The sequence below is a fragment of the Trichechus manatus genome, unplaced genomic scaffold (assembly GCF_000243295.1).
Source record: "Trichechus manatus latirostris isolate Lorelei unplaced genomic scaffold, TriManLat1.0 scaffold00018, whole genome shotgun sequence".
Taxonomy (NCBI): domain Eukaryota; kingdom Metazoa; phylum Chordata; class Mammalia; order Sirenia; family Trichechidae; genus Trichechus; species Trichechus manatus.
The window spans coordinates 9643023-9665147 of record NW_004443954.1 but is presented as its reverse complement, the minus strand read 5'-3'; the positions used below and the strand labels follow the sequence as shown (position 1 = coordinate 9665147).

General features: G+C 39.7%; 1 protein-coding gene across 1 annotated transcript in view; it reads left to right on the top strand.

Annotated features, from left to right (window-relative positions):
* The window catches only part of PREX2 (phosphatidylinositol-3,4,5-trisphosphate dependent Rac exchange factor 2), a 324079-nt gene that overhangs the window by 68739 nt on the left and 233215 nt on the right, over positions 1–22125 (top strand). Inside the window, exons 2-4 of the mRNA XM_012554436.1 lie at positions 16452–16523; positions 18911–19033; positions 21258–21362. Coding sequence (XP_012409890.1) covers positions 16452–16523; positions 18911–19033; positions 21258–21362 — 300 coding nt within the window. The remainder of the gene's footprint in view (positions 1–16451; positions 16524–18910; positions 19034–21257; positions 21363–22125) is intronic.

The following is a 22125-nucleotide window of genomic DNA, read 5'->3' as shown; positions in this document are numbered from 1 at the left end:
TACACATTACACTATATATAAAACTATGTGTAGTAGTTTAGAATAAAGGATGTGGAGTTCTTTGAGTCTTTGAGAAAACTAACTGTAAAGATGGCTGGCAGAGCTAGCTCTAGCAAATCTCACTTCCAAGAGTTAACATTTAACTTAATTTTAGATTCCTTGGGAAACTAGGAGCTAAGTAAAATAGGCACCAATTTCCCGTTTTTAATGTTTTTTCCCGTCTCTCATTTTGGGGTACTTTTTCTCTTACACACTTTAAAATCAAATGCCGTTTTAAAACTTAGAGCTCTGGAATGATCAATATTAATAGTTTATAAGAGCCAAAAGGGCCTTAACAAGACCTCAAGACTATGGCTGAAAATCGAAACGGCTACCAAGAATTGCAAGTCACAAAAATGAGTAAAATGGACTTTAAGAAAAATAACATTAATGTGAGAATAAATGTCGGTTAACAGTCAGCTTTGGTGTAAGGGGAGCCCTGGTGGCACAGTGCTTAAGAACTTGGCCGCTAACCAAAAGGTTGGCAGTTTGAATCCACCAGCCCCTCCTTGGAAACCCTAGGGGACAGTTCTACTCTGTCCTACAGGGTCGCTATGAGTCGGAATCAACTCGGCAGCAACGGATTTGGGTTTTTTTTTTTTGGTTTTGGTGTAGGAGATGTTAGGGAATAGTGGGGACTGTGACAAAATGAAGGGATGTGTGGCTCCTGTACTGTTACTCCAGCCTGTTGTTGGCACTCAGGAATGTGACCCCTGTGCTGATTTTCTCCTGGTGCTTCAAGAAAAGCTATAATTACCGATTTTTATGTGAACCCTCTTATTTCTTTAAAAGGTAGCAGTTGAAGCAGTGTTTTAAACACACTGTGTTGCTAAAAAAACACCTCTCCTGATTTTGAGCTCCGCTTTAGACAACTCATTGCTTGAGGACAGTGGAAGCTAGATCTCCAAGAAAGATGGCTACAGTATTTTTAAAGACTCTGGTGTAGGATGAGTTTATAAGAATGGAAATTGCAAAAACAAAATTAACACAGGACACATGACAGAAAAGTTTGTGTTTATTGTAGCATTTTTCTGTAATTATTTCAAGTTTACTCATTTTTATTTTTAATAATTTTATGCATAACTAGGATTACATTAATAACGGTTCTGATAGGCCCCTTAGAAATTCCTCTCTCATCTTCTGTGTATTTTCACTAATGACTTTCCAGCTACCTAACCTTTAAACACCTTTAAAATTTGTGCCTTGTACCTAGTTAATGTACTGGTCACACGTGGATGAATGGTGAATTCTTTCCCCTGAAAACTCCCGAAGATCACAGTTCTGTCAGATTGGCTTTTGACATACTGAGGTCAAATAGAAGACACCAAAATATGTTTTAATTGTTGTTAAATGCTGGTGAAGTTTGAACCAAGGGAGGTTTTTAATCTGGATAATATGATGAAAAAATTGTCTTCACCAAGACTTTCAGATGATAACCGTCTAGCCAACCCGTTGCCATCAAGTCGATTCCGACTCAGATGATAGTGATGTTAATTTTAAATTAATCGTTCTTTAAAAAAATTGAAACATCTTGTCTTATTTTACTAGTGCTGCTGTAACAGAAATACTGCAAGTGGGTGGCTTTAAAGAAGAGAAATTTTTTTTCTTACAGCTCAGGAGGCTAGAAGTTCAAATTCAGTGGCTCTTTCTGTCAGCTCTAAAGGAAGATCCTTGTCTCCTTCAGCTTCTTCAGCCCCGGTGTTCCTGGGTTCCTTGGACATCTCCTGCGACACCTGTCTTCCTTCATTTGTTCTAGGATCTGTGTCTAATCTGCTCTTTTTATAACTTGGAAGTGACTGGATCTAGGACACACCCTACACAGATATGACCTTACTAACATAACAAAGCTCACCTCAACGCTGGAAATCACTTATTTGTATAGGTAGCCCACCTAAAACCCAAAACCCAAAACCAAACCCACTGCCGTCGAGCCATGGCCTATAGAGACTAATAATTCAAAAGCATTTAGCTTCAAAGTCAGGAATTTACTTGGCACTGTGATAGGTGTGGGGGTCCGTGGGTGGTGCAAATGGCTAAGTGCTCAGCTTTTGTTATTGTTAGTTGATGCCGAGTTGATTCTGACGCATGGTGACCCCGTGTGTGCAGAGTAGAACTGCTCCATAGGGTTTTCAAGGCTGTGATCTTTTGGAAGCAGATCGCCAGGGCTATCTCCCAAAAATCATTGGTTAGGATAAAGAAAGTTGGGTTAAATGCCAAACTGTTGGAGCCCTGGTGGCGCAGTGGTTAAGCATTCAGCTGCTAACCAAAAGGTTGGGAGTTCGAATCCACCAGCTGCTCCTTGGACACCCTATGGGGCAGTTCTACTCTGTCCTATAGAGTCGCTATGGTTGGAATCCACTCGATGGCAGTGGGTTTTTTGTTTGAGCCAAATTATGATAAAAGAATGCTGTGAGGAGGTAACTACAACCTTTTGGCTAGTAGTTGGCGCCCCCCAAGGACTCCTTAAGTGCTAGGCTACTAATGGAAAAGTTGGAGATTTGAATTCATGCAGAGGTGCCTCGAAAAAAAGGCCTGGCAGTCTGCTTCCAAAAGCCCACAGCCATGAAAACCGTCTGGAGCACAATTCCACATGAAACGAAACACATGGGGTTGCCATGAGTCCGAATTTTGGTTTTGGTTGTAGTTGTTTTGGGATTGTGTATGGCAGTGGTTCTCAACTGGGGCAGTTTTGTCCCCGAGGAAACATGTGACAGTGTGTGTAGGGGTACTACTGGCACCCAGTGGGTAGAGACCAGGGATGCTCCTAAACACCCTATAATGCACAGGACAGCTCCTTCAACAAAGAATTATCTAGCCCCAAATGTCAGTAGTGTTGAGAACGAGAAACCATGGTATATGGTAATGGGAAAGAACAAAAGTATATGTAATAGCCTCATGGTCCAAATTGCTGATGACTATTTGGGAAGTAAATTCACTAGGGAAATTAATATTATACAATCTGGTGGTCCTCAGAAAAAACAAAATTAGAACAGAATTCTTTACCTATTCCACAAAAATTTATCAAGAGCTTACTGAGTTCCAGCATTGGTGTAGGTGCTGTGAATACCCTAGTGAACAAAACAGGCAGACCCTGTCCTGTCTTCATAAAGCTCATGTTCCAATGCTGGAGACACCTAGTAAGTGAACAAATAGATAACACTTGACATTGAGGGTGGGAAGTGCTAAACGGTAAGCAAAGCAGAGTAATGTGATAGGTAGGGCATGATGGGGGCTGGGGAAGGGAGCATGTCGGGCCAGATGGCCATGAGAGTCCACCCTGGGGAGGTGACATCGAAGCTGAGAACTGAATGACAGAAGCAGACAGTCAGATGAAGACTACTCTTGGAGAGGAAGCAGGACCTGCAATGACGCTAAGGCGGAAGTAAGTACGGCAGGTGTGGGGAAGAGCAGGAAGGCAACGTGATTGGGCATCGTCCATACTGGGCAAAATGGAATGAGAAAAAGTGCCAGAGAGAGGGAGGGGCCGGATCATGTGGGGCCTTGTGGGCAGGGCAAGGTGTTCCAGTTACACTCTTAGTGGGTTGGGGCCCTTTGGAGATTTTGAGGTGGGGAATGCCCTGGTCTGATTCGCATTGTTAAATTATTATTATTTTTTGGCAGTGGCGGAGAGAATGGATACTAGGGAGGAAGAGTAGTGAAAGATACTTCAAATAAAACTGAAGCACACTTGGCTTCCTTATCTGGGGGTGGGGCACAAGGAAATGGAGAGGGGACTACTGTATCCCCTCCACTGCCAGTCTTATGTATGGAGTGGGTGGTAAAAGTTACAGAGCAAAGGAAAGAGATACGAGGAAGGAAAGAAGAGCAAATGGCATTGGCCGGTGTGAGATGTGATGCCATGGACTTAACAAGAGAAAGGTCAAGTTTAATTAAATAACAGAATTGCATGGTATGGATTTATGGTGACCAATATTGAGCCCTGGATATCTGGAGAGCCTTGGAATTACTGCAAGGTATTATTATGGTTTTTCAAATGTGTGTAGATACATTTTTATTATTTAAATGACTCCTTTGCTCAGTTTTCACATCTATGTTTTGATATACAAAATAATTTACCTATTATGTTTATTGTGTATTATCTGTCTACCCCCATGTCTTAGGGTTCTCTAGAGATCTCTGTATTTCTATATATCTGTACACACACACACACACACACACACACACACACACACACACATTGATTTACTTCAAGGGATTGGTTCTCAAACGATTGTGGGGTCAAGTCCAAAAGCCACAGGTCAGGTGATGGAAAGGGTGCAGAGTGAGGAGAGAGAGCAAGCTCTGCCAAAATATCAATTTATAGTCTGAAGGCAGAACACACCTCAAGGAAACTCCTTTTTCAACTGATTGATTATATTACGTTACAGTGCGTTATGGAAGGTCATTACATTACATTACATTATGGAACAGCAGCTAGTGTTTGGCCAAACCATTCGGAACCATATCCTAGCCGAGTTGACACATACAATTAACCATCAGTGCACTAGAATCTAAGCAAGGCTTTGTTTACTGTTTTATTTATTGGTGTATCCTGTATGCCGAGAACAGTGGTTCTGACAGGTGATCTGCAGACATTTGGGGTTTCTTGTTGTTATTGTTAGGTGCCGTTGAGTCGGTTCCAATTCATAGCGACTCTGTGTACAATAGAACGAAATACTGCCCAGTCCTGCACCATCCTCACAGTCGTTATGCTTGAGCCCATTGTTGCAGCCACGGTGTCAGTTCATCTCATTAAGGGACTTCCTCTTTTTCGCTGACCCTCTACTTTACCAAGCATGATGTTCTTCTCCGGGGACTGGTCCCTCCTGATAACATGTCCAAAGTACATGAGATGAAGTCTTACCATCCTCCCTTCTAAGCAGCATTCTGGCTGTACTTTTTCCAAGATGGATTTTTTCATTCTTTTGGCAGTCCATGGTATATTCAATATTCTTTGCCAAGGGGTTTCTTAGTAATATTAAGAGTTTATTTGCCTTTTGCACAATGTTTACATTTGCACTGATGGTGCAAAAGCAATGGTGCATGAAAATACAGGAGCCTTATCGTGAATCAAAGCAGTGGCACCAAATGGTACAAGTATACTAGTATACTTCTCTGCCACACACTGGTGGGGTGGTGGTGGTAGGTGTCTGGGAAGGAGGATGTCAGTTTCATTTGAGTGTCCTTGATGAAACAGTAAAAATTATTAATTTTATTAACTCTTGACCCTTGAGCACATGTCTTTTTAGTACTCAGTGTGACTAAATGGGAAGTACATCTGAAATATTTCTGCTGCATATTAAAGCATTTTGCTTGTCTCAAGGAAAAGAACTTGTGTGATTGTTTGAGTTGCTATGGAACATCAGTCCTACTGGAAATAACAATTTGAAACAAACTATTGTTTTTTAGATTTGGGCATTTGGCAAACATTTTCTCAAAAAGAATGACGTGAGCTTGTCATTTCAAACATGACAGTATTTGTTGACAGTGATAAAATTTAAACTTTCAAGTGAATTTAGAGTTTTGGAAATTTGTCTCTATCACCATATGCTTCACAACTTCCTAACACTTTAAGATTTTTCTACTAAGTTGGATGGTGATATTAACAGATGTGATTTGGTTTTCTTGATATCGTATAGTGGAATGTGTCAATATGTGGAAGATCTGCATAATTCTCAGTAAGCCAACATTAAAAAAAATTACAAAATCATGCATGAGTAAAAGATCCTTATAATGTGCAAGAAGGACAAATGGATTTTAATGTAACAGAGTAGAAACAGTTCATTGATAAGGTTTCAGATTTTGTATCACAACTAACCTTTAAGAGATGACCACTTGTTGAGTATTGGATATCAAGGAAGAATATTCACAATTATCTGAAAAAGCTGTTAATTAACACATTTTTCCAACTACATATCTGTGTTAGGTCTTGTTTTATTCATAAAGTTCCACCAAGGCAACATATGACAACAAACTAAGGCAGATATGAGAATCCAGCTGTTTTCTACTAATTTCATTAAAGAAATTTGCAATCCTGTAAAACAGTACTACATTTCTCATTGAGTATTTTTGGGAAAAGAGTTATTTTTCATAAAAAATGTTATTGTATTAACATGTAATGGGTTTATTAATGTTAATTTTAAATGAGTTTATAAATAAATTCATTGAATCAATATTAAAATGCTTCTTTGTTTTAATTTCTAATATATTTAATGTTGATAAATACAATCCACATAAACTAAAACTCATTGGAGCTCTCCATAATTTTTAAGAGTGCAAAAGGTCCTGAGACTAAAAAGCTTAAGAATGACTGTCTAGAGCAATCCCTGGCACACAGCATAAATATCGTTGATTTTTTTTCCCCAGTAGTTTATTATTAATATGTATTTAAATTTACAGAGATTAACACTTGAATATGTATGCCCATCAATTTTTTTTTCATAATAAAGGAGGCACTCTTACTCAAAACAAGTTGAGAGTCAGTAGCATTTCAGGAAAGGTGATATCCAGTGGACTAGAGAGATTACAGAGCCCTGGTGGCAAAGTAGTTAGGAGCTCAGCTGCTAGCCAAAAGGTCGGCAGTTCCAATCCACCAGCCACTCCTTGCAAACCCTATGGGGCAGTTCTACTCTGTCCTATAGGGTCTCTGTGAGTAGGAATCGACTCGAAGGCAACAGGTTTGGTTTTTTGGTTTGGTTTAGAGAGATTACAGAGGGTTGACAGAGACTATATAGGGTCTCTATGAGTTGGAATCCGCTGGATGGCAATGGGTTTGGTTTGGTACACATTAAGGGAACATAATATGAAACTTATGGAGCCCAGGTGGTGCAGTGGTTAAGAGCTTGGCTGCTAACCAAGAGGTCGGCAGTTCAAATCCACCAGCCTCTCCTTGGCAACCCTAGGGGGCAGTTCCACACTGTCCCATAGGGTCGCTATGAGTTGGAATTGGCAACCGGTTTTTGATTTAATATGAAATTTGAAGGATGAATTGATGTGGTATTTTCCAGCTTAAAAAACGAACCCTCCCTTGACCCCCATCCACCTCCAGCTACTCTTATATATCGCTGCTTCGTGTCTCAGCAAAAACATATTTTTCTGTGGTTAGTGGTTCCATTTCCTCATTTTCCCCTCAACCTGTGCCATTGAGACTTCTTGGGTCAAGATCACCAGTAACCGACCTCCTTGTGAAATCATGTACAGTTGACCCTCATTATTCTCGGATTCTGAGGATTCCGTTGTGGTGAATTTGCCTATTCGTGACAATATTCTCCGTGCTTTACAGGGCTTTGCAGACATGCGCATGCGCAGAGCTGGGGAGCAGGGGGGAAATCCCACCTGAAGGAACGGTTTGCTGATTCAGTGGTCCCTTTATAGAACACAGGACTCCTGGTTGTGCAGTTATTAAGCAGTCGGCTGCTAACCAAGAGGTCGTCAGTTTGAACCCATCAGCCAGAAGAAAGATGTGGTAATCTGCTTCCTTAGGAATTTACAACCTTGGAAACCATATGGAGCAGTTCTGCTCTGTCCTATAGGGTCGCTATTAGTCGAAAGCGCCTGAAGGGCAATGGATTTGATTTTTTCGGTTTGTAGAATACAACTACTGCGAATAACGAGGGCAGTTTTTACTTCACCTGATTTCTCAGCAGTGTTCAAAGCAGTTGATCACTTGCTTTTTCTTGAAACCCTCTCTTGTTTTGACTTCAGTGGCACCGCGGCCCTGGTTTTCCTCCTACCATACTGGAAGCCTTTTCTCAGGCTTCTTTGGTTTCTCCTTTTCTGCCTGATCTCTAAATGCTGGAGTGTCCCAGGGTTCTGCCCTGGGCCTTTCATTTTCTCCATCTGCACACTCTCTCCAGTGTACAGAGTGGTTATCTCTTCTGTATGTGCATTTTCCATGACCTATGTCTTCATGCCGGTGACACACAGCTCTTTACCTGCAGCCCTAATGTCCCCTCAGAACCTGAGCCAGCTCCCTGTTTGAGATCTCTGCTTTGCTTCTCTGCTAAAAAAACACCTGTTGCAGTCGAGTTGATTCTGACTCATAGCGACCCTGTAGGACTGAGTAGAAATGCCCCAAAGGACTTCCAAGGAGCAGCTGGTGGATTTGAACTGCCCACCTTTTGGTTAGCAGCCAAACGCTTAACCACTGTGCCACCATTATCTAAAATTCACCATGGCCAAAACAGACTCTGATTCTCACCCCAAAACCTCTGCTTTCTTCAGTCTTCTCCATTTCAGTGAAATAGCATCACTATCAAGCACGTGTTCAAGGCAAAGCTGAAATGACAAGGCTTTATCGTTTGTTAGGACTTCATTTTTCCCTCAGGGAAAACAAAACACTGATCTTCCTAAAAATTGTGATGTGATAATAATTATTTTAAGCTCAAAAGGTAAAAGGAAAATACTCTTTTTTTACATTGTGCTTTAAATGAAAGTTTACAGTTCAAGTCAGTTTCTCCTACAAAAATTTATACACACATTGCTATGTGACCTTGGCTGCTCTCCCTATAATGTGACAGCACACTCCTTCTTTCTACTCCGGATTTCCCCTGTCCATTCAACCAGCTTCTGTCCCTTTTTGCCTTCCCATCTCCCCCTCCGGATAGGAGCTGCCCATTTAGTCTCATGTCTCTACTTGAGCTAAGAAGCACTTTCTTCACAAGTATCATTTTATGTTCCATAGTCCAGTCTAATCTTTGTCTGCAGAGTTGGCTTCTGGAATGGTTTCAGTTCTGGGCTAACAGAGAACCTGAAGGCCATGTCTTCTGGGGTCCCTCCAGTCTCAAGTCAGACCATTAAGCGTCTTTTTACTAGAATTTGAGTTCTGCACCCCACTTTTCTCCTGCTCTGTCAGGGACTCTGTTGTGTTCCCTGTCAGGGCAGTCATTGGTGGTAGCTGGGCACCATCTAGTTCTTCTGGTCTCAGGCTGATGGAGTCTCTGGTTTATGTGGCCCTTTCTATCTCTTGGGCTAGTATTTTCCTTGTGTCTTTGGTGTTCTTCATTCTCCTTTGCTTCAGGTGGATTGGGACCAACGGACGTATCTTAGATGACCGCTTGCTAGCTTTAAGACCCCAGACACCACTCACCAAGGGGGGGATGCAGAACATTTTCTTAATAAACTTTGTTATGCCAGTTGACCTAGATGTCCCCTGAAAGGATGGTCCCCAGACCCCCGCCCCTGCTACTCTGTCCCTCGAAGTGTTTGGTTGTATTCAGGAAACTTCTTAGCTTTTGGTTTAGTCCAGTTGTGCTGACTTCTCCTGTATTGTATGTTGTCCTTCCCTTCACCTAAGGTAATTCTTATCTACTATCTAGTAAGTGAATACCCCTCTCCCTCCCTCCCCACCTTTGTAACCATCAAAGAATGTTTTCTTCTGTGTTGAAACCATTTCTTGAGTTCTTATAATAGTGGTCTCATACAGTATTTGTCTTTCTGCAACTGACTAATTTCACTCAACATAATGCCTTCAGGATTCATCCATGTTATGAGATGTTTTGCAGATTCATAGTTGTTCTTTATCATTGCGTAGTATTCCATTGTGTATATGTACCATAATTTGTTTATCCATTCATCCGTTGATGGGCACATAGGTTGTTTCCATCTTTTTGCTATTGTGAACAGTGCTGCAGTGAACATGGGTGTACATATATCTATTTGTGTGACGGCTCTTATTTCTCTAGGATATATATATTCCAAGGAGTGGAATTGCTGGATTGTATGGTACTTCTATTTCCAGCTTTTTAAGGAAGTGCCAAATCGATTTCCAAAGTGGTTGTGCCATTTTACATTCCCACCAGCAGTGTATAAGTGTTCCAGTCTCTCCACAGCCTCTCCAACATCTATTATTTTGTGTTTTTTGGAATAATGCTAGCCTTGTTAGGGTGAGATGTTAGGGTATCTCATTGTAGTTTTGATTTGCATTTCTCTAATGGCTGGTGATTGCGAGCATTTTCTCATGTATCTGTTAGCTGCCTGAATGTCTTCTTTGGTGAAGTGCCTGGTCATATCCTTTGCCCATTTTTTAATTGAGTTATTTGTCTTTTTGTTGTTGAGGTTTTGCAGTATCTTGTAGATTTTAGAGATTAGACACTGATAAGATTTGTCATACCCAAAGATGTTTTCCCAATCTGTAGGTTGTCTTTTTACTCTTGGTGAAATCTTTTGATGAGCCTAAGTGTTTGATTTTTTAGGAGCTCCCAGTTATCTAGTTTTTCTTCTGGTGTTTGTGCATTGTTACTTATGGTTTGTATTCTGTTTATGCCATGGATTAGGGCTCCTAGGGTTGTCCCTATTTTTCTTCTGTGATCTTTATCGTTTTAGATTTTATATTCAGGTCTTTGATCCATTTGAGTTAGTTTTTGTGCATGGTGTGAGGTATGGGTGTTGTTTCATTTTTTTGTGGATGGATATCCAGTTATGCCAGCAGCATTTGTTAAAGAGACTGTCTTTTCTCCAATTAACGGACTTTGGGCTTTTGTCAAATATCATCTTCTCATAGGTAGATGAATTTATGTCTGTACTCTCAATTCTGTTCCATTGGTTTATGTATCTGTTGTTGTACCAGTACCAGGCTGTTTTGACTACCGTGGCGGTGTAATAGGTTCTGAAGTCAGGTAGTGTGAGGCCTCCCACTTTATTCTTCGTCCTCAGTAACGCTTTACTTATCCGGGGCCTATTTGCTTTCCATGTGAAGTTGGTGATGTGTTTCTCCATCTCATTAAAAAATGACGTTGGAATTTGGATCGGGATTGCACTGTATCTGTAGATGGCTTTGGGTAGAATAGTCTTCACGATGTTAAGTCTTCGTATCCGTGAGCAGCGTATGTGGAAAATAATCTTATTGTTTTCTCTTCCATTTATTTCTGTGAAATGAGTATACTTTTTTTTTCCTGCAATAGTGTGGCTCCTTTTAAATTATCACCTTTTCACCTTGATGTATAAAATTACCCATCTCTATCCATATGCTATAGTCACATTTTCAATATGTCAGATGGCTGCTAGGATCATTCTGAATGTAGAATATTTATAGGTGTAATAAATTTAAGTGCTTATATAATCTTACGATGTTTAAGTTTGCATTAGGTACCTAGAAACAAAAGTGTAAAACGTTGTCATCTGCAGGGCTTTTGAGAGTGACCTACTGTATATGCCTGACTAATGCAAAGAGTGAAAACTGAAAAAATGAGTTGAGAGGGATCATTTAGTACATAAAAATGGTAAAATAAATGTATTCTGAGAATAAAACATGGCAGTGGGCTCTGATTTCATTTTACTTTTGAACTAGCAGCAGCTGACAAGCAGACTAGGTGAAAGGGGATTGCTGTCGTCTTCCTATTATACCTTTCTGAGTTTTGTTCTGTCTTTAGATTTCTTGGCAGTAAAATTGTGATATTTTTAGCTTTGTTAGATTTTATCTAGTGTATGACCTTTAACATATGCCGGCGTCAAATTACGGTAAGAGAATAAAATATGGAGCAAATTAAAGAGAAAGTGAATGAAGAGTTCTGCTCTCTGAATGGGAATAAAGCACCCCATGACTAGCGAGAGATCTAGGAATATGTTGGGAGGAATCATTGTTAGGGGAACTGAGTGCATGCTAACATGTGCGCAAGCTGAAGTGTACATGCAGGAGCATCTGCAATCCTTACTTGATTCCAGTGCGTCCTAGTGTATCTTATCTGATGCACCTGTCTCTGTACCCTGCTAGCCTTCAGACTTTTAAACCGCCCATTATGTGATTTCATTGGTTGAGGGTCCTCTGGCAGGATATCAGATATCACGATATCAGAAACCTCAAGTGGCTGAAGAAAAGGGAATTGCACAGAGACAATCAGCCTGTGACGTAGAGTTGAAAGTCCAGGTGAAATAAGTGAGCTTGGTTTTCCCATTAAAGACTCATTTGTTTCATAAAGTCTGTTTTTTCAGCCTCTGGAAGAATAAATGTAAACATGTTCAACAAAATATGGTCTGTGAACCAACTCTATCAGAATCGTCTAGGGAGCTTGCTCAAAATGCAGATTTCTGTGTCCAAAACCAATGTGCTGGATCAGTCCTTCTGGAGAGAAGGCCAGGGAATCTGCATTTGGAACAAACTCTCCAAGTCTTATTATAAAACAGAATAAACAAACAACCCATTGCCGTTGAGTCGATCCTGACTCATTGTGACCATATAGGACAGAGTAGAACTGCCCCATAGGGTTCCCAAGGCTGTAATCCTTATAGAAGCTGACTGCCACATCTTTCCGCCACAGAGCGGCTGATAGGTTTGAACCTTCAACCTTTCAGTTAGCAGCTGAACGCTTAACCACCACGCCACCGGGACTCCCTAAATGTTATTTTACACAATAAAAAGTTTGAGGACCACTGGCATTAAAAGTTATTTTTTTGGCGCTTATTTTTAATATAGTTATGCCAAAATGAAGATGGTCTAATTCTGATGAAATTATAGATCAATGAGAATGAATGAATGATGAGCTAAAACAATATATTAAATCCACCAGGTGTTTTTGTGACTAGGGTACTAATTAATGCTTTCTTGATTGAGATTCTACCCCATTGTCGTCAAGTTGATTCCGACTCATAGAGACCCTATAGGACAGGAGAGAACTGCGCCATAGAGTTTCCAAGGCTATAAGTCTTTACGGAAGCAGACTGCCACGTCTTTCTCCCCAGAGCAGCTGGCTGGTGGTTTGAACCAGCAATTTTTTGGTTAACAGCTGAGTGCTTAACCACTGCACCACCAGGACTCCTTTGGTTGAGATTTTAGGAGAGTTAAATGTCCCAGTTACTACAGCCTCAAAGGACTCTGTAGACACTGATTGTTAAAGGATGATTCTGAAAAAAGCATATTTATTTTTATCTTCAGGAAGGAAGACTTGCTATGCATTTTGTAAAAAAAAAAAAAAAAAAAAAAAAGTCAGTTTCCATGATTCTGCCCTCTCAGTAAACCATCTAAATCTGCCTTCACCGTTGTACAAAATGAGGCTCTTGGGGAAAAAGAAATGCTTGGTCAGAAATGCTAACAAGATCCAGGTTTTCTTTTTCAGTTCCAACAGAAAGTTCCGTATTATCACAGAGGATAAGAAGATAAAAAGTCAGATAAAGATATGGTTTACTTCTTTATTTTGTATGTTTCCTTCCTAATTAGCATTATTTTGTTTTTAACTTTAGTTTCTTTTTTCTTGAATATTTTTCCATCTACTCATACCCCTCATACCACAACACGCTCTTTAGCCCTTTCTATTTAGTCTTAAGGTAGTGTGGTTGATCTACATGCCTAGTGTACTTTTCATGGTGACCACATAGTAAACAGGTAGCCTATAGGGTCACTGAGTTGGAATCGACTCGACGGCGGTGGGTTTTGGTTTTATGTTTCCTTCTAACTCATATTTTGGCTTTTTTTTTTTTTTTTAACTACCTCATAGCTTTAGTTTATTGGTTTCAAAATGTGGCTGAGTTCGGTTTATGAAGAAAAGGTTTACAAATGTAGAGGTGAAGTTTAAGCTTTGCTTGTGCAAGAGGCTACCTGTTTACTATGTGGTCAATACGAAATGTAAACGAGACATATAAATCAACCATATTACTGAAAACAGCGTGGTATGAGTAGATGGAAAAATATTCAAGAAAAACAAAACTAAAGTTAAAAGCGAAACAAAATAATGCTAACTAGGATGGGCACGTAAAGTAGGAAAATTCAAAATCTCTTTCCATCGCCAATTATACCTAACTTTAGATAATAGTTAAAACAATTGCATCACATTGCCCTCCCCCTTAAAAAAATTGAGGTGACATCCAATACTTTTTAATTTATTTTTATTTAAGTCAACTGAAGTTAAGGTGTTGGGGTATCAATATGTGCTTATATGACTTTGCAATTATGGAATCTCAACCATGAACTGGTTGAATCGTGTACAGACAGTGCTGAAGCTGATGTTAGGCATGAGATCTTTGATCTGTTTATTTTATTTCTTTTAAATTGTTTTATTTGTTTTCTTTTCATAAAAGTGATAACATGCTCACTTTCTGACAATAAGAAAGTATGCAAAGGCCACCTGTAATCCTACCACCTGGTGAGAACCACTGCTGGCATTTTGGTATAGGATACATATTTGTTTCTCAGTGTGAACACACACTGACATTATACACGTGTAGGTATGAATGTATATGCACACAGATATCAAGTATGCCACTTAGTAAATTTTTTCACTCACCAATATTTTGTAGATATCTGGTTTACACACACACACGTATATATAATTTTCATCACATTCTGTTTATGATTGTACTTTTGCCATTATGTGCTATAATATGGATGTACCATAATATATTTAATGATTCTCATATTTATTTATTTTTTACTGATTAATTTTTAAATTGTGCTTTAGATGAAGGTTTACGGAGCAAATCAGTTTCTCATTAAACAATTAATACACCTATTGTTTTGTGACATTGGTTGCTAACCCCATGACATGTCAACACTCTCCCCTTCTCGACCTTGGGCTCTCCATTACCAGCTTTCCTGTCCCCTCCTGCCTTCTCCTCCTTGCCCCTGGGTTGGTGTGCCCATTTAGTCTAATTTTGTTTTATAGCCCTGTCCAATCTTGAACCTCAGGAGTGACTTCAGTACTGAATTGAAAGGGGGTCTGGGGGCCATACTCTCTGGGTTTCTCCAGTCTCTGTCAGGCCAATACTTCTGGTCTGTTTTTGTGAGTTTGAATTTTGTTCTCATTTTTCCTCCTTGTCTGTCTGGAACCCCTATTGTGATCTCTATCAGAGCAGTTGGTGATGGTAGCTGGGCACCATCTAGTTGTGCTGGACTCAGTCTGATGGAGGCTGTGATAGTTGTGGCCCATTAGCCCTTTGGACTAATCTTTTCCTTGTGTCTTTGGTTTTCTTTATTCTCCATTGCTCCAGATGGGGTGGGACCCAATGATTCCTCTATTGATGGGAATTTATGTTGTTGCCAATTTTTCCATTTTTGTAATCAATACAATGAAACCTCTTGTCTGAATATTTTCTTTGAATAAATTCTTAGAAGTAGATTGCTGGGTTAAAGAAAATGTCCATTTAGAATTTTGAGATATATTGTCAAGTTGTCCTCAAAAAAAGTCATGCTCTTTTATACTCATACTAGCAATGTGTTGAGTGTGATAGTTTCTGAACATTATGAAGAATCCTGGGTTTTATTCATCTTTTAACTCTTTGTAAATATAACATTTCAAAATATTGTTCTTATCTTAATTTTCCTTTGTTTGATGTAGTATCCAGATGTTCCCTGGAGGTTTCCAGGGAGTTGGTGGGCTTTGAAGTTATACCTGCCTTGGCAGGCAGTAGGCAAAGTCCTTAAGACAGGCAAGGGAAGGAATGAACTCACCTGGTTACTAGGTAGTCATGGACAATGTCTCAGAGGAGACAAATCAAATTTGGCAGTTGGAAAGTCCCTTCTTTCCCATCTAAACTTTATTCTTTAAGACCTAATATAAATAACTCATTCTACTCTTTTTCTTGCAAAAATAAGAGCTCATCTAGCCATTGAAGTCCCTGGGTGGTGCAGATGGTTAACATTCTCGGCTGCTAACCAAACGGTTGGAGGTTTGAGTCCAACCAGAGGTGTCTTGGAAAAAAAATGCCTGGTGATCTACTTCTGAAAAATCAGCCATTGAAAACACTATGGAGCGCAGTTCTGTTCTGACACAAGTGGGTTCACCATGAGTTGAAATCGAGTGGAAAGCCTTATCTAGCTATCAATCAAAGTTTAATGATCATCAGGAAGAGTCCAAATCTTGGCCATACTAATGAGTTTATTTGCCTATGGAGGGCTCTGACCCGACCTCAGAAATACAAACTCTGGCTTGCTAAAAATGAGGGGTAGAGGGAAAGGAAAATTCTCTCTTTACTTCTTGAAGGGCCACTCCTGGAAATGATTATTGGCAGTCACGGCACACACACACACACACACACACACACACACACACACACACACACACACACACAGTCTTTCTATCAGTTGTAAAGGTTTAAAGGTAGTCAACCCAGAATTTATGGCTCTTTGGTTTTCATTAGAAATGCTATTTAAAATAAAAAGTATGTTTTGGTCTTTTTTGTGCTTTACAAGTCTTAGAAGTTTTTCCTTAGGAGTAAATTTTCACCACATAATTTTGAGATCCTGGTGGATAAATTTAATTCATACATACTTGATCACTTTTGGCCCTGCTCCAACACTGTAAAGGAGTTATAATTCCCAGGTAGGAGCAGCAGTGCATAAGGATTTCACTTTTTATAACAAATTATTATACTCAACAATTGGGTTTTTAAACTTTTGTTTCTTGTAAAAAATTTATTTCTGATCAATACTCAACATTTTATTAACCCAATGTTACCTTCATAATACCTTTTCTTGTTTCATGCAGGCATTTTTACACCGAATGAACCAGTGTGCTGCTTCCAAAGTTGACAAAAATGTAACAGAAGAAACAGTGAAGGTGAGGAGATACAACTGGCCATTGTCTTAGGCTGAGTTATCTAGAGGAGCAAAACCAGTGAAACGTGTATATATGTAAATATGTAGAAAACCAAAAACCAAACCCCTTGCTGTCGAGCCGATTGCAACTCATAGCGACCCTATAGGACAGAGTAGAACTGCCCCATAGAGTCTCCAGGGAGCAGCTAGTGGATTCAAACTGCTGACCTTTTGGTTAGCAGCCAGATGCTTAGCTATTATACCACCAGGGCCCCATATATAGAGAGATTTAATTGAAGGAAATGGCTGACACAGTTGTGAAGGCTGGCAAGTCCCAAAATCCATGGGTCAGGCATCAGGCTGGAGGCTTCTCCTGACTCATGTGCTTGCAGGGGCTGATGAACCCAAAAATTGGCAGGTCAGGTAGCAGGCTGCTGGCTTACATTCCAAGAACTGGAGGTCAGATGATGATGAGTTGGGTGCAGGATCCAGAGTGAGGGTGAGCCTTGCTGGAACATCCGTTTATATACTAGAGGCAGGTTACACCTCCAAGGAAACTCCCTTTCCAACTGATTGGTTGCTCATAGCAGATCTCATCATGGAGGTGATTACATTATATCAGATCTCATCGTGGAGGTGATGACATTATATTACTTTATGGAAGAGCAATCAGTCCAATGTCCGCCATACCACTAAGAATCATAGCCTACCCAAGCTGACATGTAACATTAACCATCACAGTCCTTGAACCAAGCATGAGGCCCCCTTACATACAATTTTATCTATGAGATGTTACTTCAGAGCCTTTCAACTTGTCTTCAGTTCTAGTATAAGATCTTGTGCCAGTCACTCGTGTTGGTGACAATTAGAAAACAGACAGCTAGTGTTCAGGGAAAGAAACAGCAGGTTAAGAAGATGGCATAGAAGAGAGAAAGATATTTTGTAATGTTGCTGTGGGAATGTTTGAGAAGAGGAAGAAAAATAAGCCAGAGACTTAGAACCTTAATGTCTATGAGAAGGAAGGAAACTGTCAATGTGTAAAACGACTGCTAGAGGTGACTGAGGAATGCAGGACATGGGCAAAGAAGACTTCCAGTCTCTGTGATAATAGGGAACATGGATTTGGATAGTCCACTGGCACAGAAAGAAAAGTCCATATAATAGCTTCAACCAAGAAACAAATGTATAAGTACTTCTTTTAAATCGTAGGCAAGGAAAATTGTGAGAAGTTAAGCAGTAGAAGATGAAAATCAATGGTACTATAGTTCTTATTGGAGCCCTGGTGCTGTAGTGGTTAAGAGCTTGGCTGCTAACGAAAAGGTCCGCAGTTCGAATCCACCAGCCTTCCTTATAGGGTCGGTATGAGTTGGAATCGACTCGACGGCAATGGGTATGTATGTATACGTATGTATAGTTGTTATTACTCATCCTAGGTGTAAAAAATTATCATTGATATTTATTTATCATGCTAACATGCTGTTTTATGAAAAATAAAAATATTTTTAAGGATTTGTAGGTTTTGATATCTCTTTCTATTTCCCTATCAGTTAAATCGATAGCTTTCAAAATCTCCTACCATGGGAATTTTTTAGTTAATATGCTCTTTGGTTGTGAGCAAAAGAAACCTATTACTGATATTGGTTTGAAGATACTTCAGCACGCTTATTAGGAACTGCAGACAGAAGAGAAGTTTCAGGATTGCTGACTCAGTGAGGTTCCTAAGGTTGCTAGGTTCTCTATAGCTCATCACTCCACCATTCAGGTAACAGCTTTGCCCCTGGGTTGGCTCCTTCCAGGGCTGAAAAAATGACTCTTGTTGCTGTCCCAGCCTTGCTTCCACATAGGACACCTTCCAAAAGGAGAAAAGGACTGTCCATTTCAGAGTGTCCTTCATAGGAGCAAAGAAGTCCTTTCCCAAAAAGCCTGCAAGCAAATATGCCCACATAGTTTTACCTGCAGTCCTTAGTGAAGGGAGTGGAACCACCAGGCTTGGTTTCAGCCAATCAGGGTTGCCCTGAGAGCCAGTTCCTAGAGTCTTGTGGAGGTGGAAGGGATGTGCAATAAGGTGGGAGATTGGAATGGATGTGGGCAGTTAACCATGGGGAGTGCCGGGGTGGTGCAAACGGTTAACATGCTCCACTGCTAACTGAAAGGCTAGAGGTTCAAGTTCACCCAGAAGCACCTTGGAAGAAAGTCCTAGCAATCTACTTCCAAAAAGTCGGGCATCAAAAACCCTGTGGAGCAGAGTTCTACTGTGACACCCACGGTGGGGGGTCATCATGAGTTGGAATCTCCACCAAGGCAATTGGTAGTTAACCACAGAGACTTTTAGCTTGGAGGAAGAATACTATACCCTTCTAGGTTTTCTTTTCTTCACTACAGTACTTACTTACACGTGTTTATTTACAGGCACTCTTCTCAAACATTGAAGATATCCTTGCAGTACATAAAGAATTTTTAAAAGTTGTCGAAGAATGCTTGCATCCTGAACCGAACGCTCAACAAGAAGTGGGAACCTGCTTTCTACACTTTGTAGGATAAATTTCTGTGTTTATTTTAAAAGCTCTTACCCCCTATATTTTAAGGGTTAGCTTTTGGCACAGTAGTCTGTGTGGATTTAGTGCTAGAAGTAAAACTTGACACCAAAGGTTTGGGGTCTTTTAAGGCCAATGAAATCTTTCATTTACAGCCAGAAAAGGGGAGAACGCCTCACGTCATCCTAAATTTTACTCAGTGAAGAATAAACAGCTTTTTCTTTTCCCCAACAAGTTAGTTCTTCGCATCCTATGTAGCTTTGAATTCTAATGAGTATTCAAGCTGTTTGTAATGAATGGATATTTATGTTTCCCTCAAACATAGAGAGTTCTTCTTCTGAGACAGAAAATCCTTGCTCTTATAATGGCATCGTGAGCCATTGTGAATTGACTTGTGACACACCTGGAAGTGAGCAAATCAAGTGACTCCAGGTATACAGACGCCTGCATTTGAATTCCTCTCAAAGAGTAGAGGGCTACTCAGAAGGTTGTACTGAGCAGTGCAGGACGATCAGCCAGTATGCCTTTACGGACATCCTTTGATTCAAATCACATGGCTTCCACCTGTATGACCATTTCCACGTCTGTTTACATGATAGCTGAAATTACGCAATCAATATGCAAAGTAAACAGCCACGTGTTAAGTAAAAATTGTTTTCAGAACGAAGGGGCATGCATTTAAAAAAAAGAAAAGAAGTGCTGTTGTGGATACTACTCCACTGACACTTGTCTTCAGAATATCAGTTCAAGGGCGTTTTCTTATAAAAATGCTCTACAATTAACGTTCCATTTAAAAATGTGCAAGAGTACACTGTCATAGAAATCCATTTTTGTTTGTTTTTATTTCTCATTTAGTCTTTTGTAAAGATACTCAGATTTCTATAAGTAGTGAGCAAATTCTGCATATGTTATTTTTATACTTGGAAAATATTCCATAAAGATAAGTATATGAAAGTTAGAGGCTCTTCGAGCGTACATGCTTTTTTTGGGCACAGCTGGAAGCCAGGCATGTTTGTGTCCACTTACTAGAGCCTGTTCCCTTTCATGAAAGAACTGGAATCTTCTGCCAGTTGGAATAGTTGCTGTCTCAATGTGGAGGTCGCACATGGGAATCTTGCACCCTGACATCCATTTCCCCAGTAACACATTATGAATCTGTCATCCATGAATTTAGCTAAACTATTTCTGAAGTTTATTTTATTCTGGCACGTACAATCTCTTGAGATAAGTGACTCAATACATTCTCTACAGGCTATCTAAATAGCACGTCATTTTTCTAAATGCATGTCTTTGAAGTGTCAAAGGATACATTTTGTTCTAATAGTTGATCAATACTTTTTTCTGTGTCTTTCTCTTTTTATTGATACTGCTTTGGTAGATAGTGATCATAACCACTTTGAGAAGATCTTACAGATGGAAGGGAGTCTAGTGATCATGATGGTGAAATACCTTTTTGAAACACTCTCCTTTATGTCATCTATGAAAGATGTTTAATTTGTTTCTCCTTGATCACTTTTAGTGACAGTTCTTATTGTTAGCAAATCTTTATATTGATACTGAATCTGCCCATCACTTTGCTTGAAATTTCTACCTAGTAGTCCTAGTTTTGTGTTTTGGAGCTGCACAGAATTGTAAATCCTTCCCAATGTGGCAACTGTTTGAAAGTAGCTACTATTTCCTGACTTGTCTATAATAACATGTATCTCTTTCTGAAATGATCTCTCATTTCTAGTGTCTTCAGCGTTTATCATTATATTAGTTACTTATTTCTGGGTAGTTCTCATTTGTCAGTGTCCCTCCACCTAATTGTCTAGTGTACAATATTCCTCCACTCCTACATGATCTGGCAAATGTGTTCCCTCTACCTAAAATGACTCTCTTCCCTCTCTCTGCCTGGAAATCACGGATTCATCTCTCCGGATCTTTCTCAGATGTTAATTCCTTTTTAAAGCCGTATCTGAATCTTCCTGGCAAAGCTAGGTACCCTCTTCTCTGTGCGTTGCTACCACTTGGAGTATAATTACATGTCTATCTCCAGTTCTACGCTATTATTCTTCAGAGAGCAGGGAAAATAAATATATAAACATTTTTACATTTACCACACACACCCAGTATAATTCTTGAAACAGTAAACACATAATAAAGTTTGTGAACATCACATAGATTAAAATTTCAAAATGACTAATAAAATGATCGTATTTTCTTCTTACTTGAATTCACAGAAAGACAAGTTTCGTATCTACGATGAGTACTGTAGCAACCACGAGAAGGCGCAGAAATTGCTTCTTGAACTTAACAAAATAAGAACAATCCGAACTTTTCTTTTGGTGAGTATAGATCACGCGTTAGCTTATGCCTTTATTTCTTGATAGGCTTAGTAAGAGCCAGGCAATAGCGTCAGTGTGATGTAAAAATTGGTGGACAAATTTTTAGCATAGCTAGACTGGAAAGCTCGAGTCCTTAGAGAAATTTAAGAAGTGAGAGTTGGGATAAGCTTGCATACGGGGAAACACTGATAATGCCCTCTTCTGACTGATTATGAATTGTTTGTCAGACCCCACAGGTTTCTAGCGAGAAAAGACACTGATGCCAGAGTTCGTCATGGCTTTTATATCCTCTCGTAACATTTCATTTACTTCTGTGAAGATAGCTTTAAGTAGGGCAGTAACAGAAGGGAAGTAAATAGTGGGCATGGTAGAAAAGGAAATTTAAAGATCGACTTTCCTCCTACATGCATTCCTCAGTTTTCACAAAAAGGGCAAGAATGTACATTTAATTGATTTAGGATAGCGACAGTAAACACATATTTTGGCAGTTATTTGGACAATCTAATTGGCAGTGAGGAACGCATTGTAAGTGTACAATTCAATGATATTTAGCAAATTATGGAGTTATGGAGCTATCACCACAATCCAGTTTTAGAACATTTCCATCACCCCAAAAATTTCTTTATTGCCTGCTTATGGTCAGTCTTTGCTCCCACCTTTAGCTCCAGGTAAACACTGATCTGCTTTTCATCTCTATAGATTTGCCTTTTCTGGAAATTTCATGTAAATGGAATCATGCAGTGTAATCTGTTGTGCCTGGCTT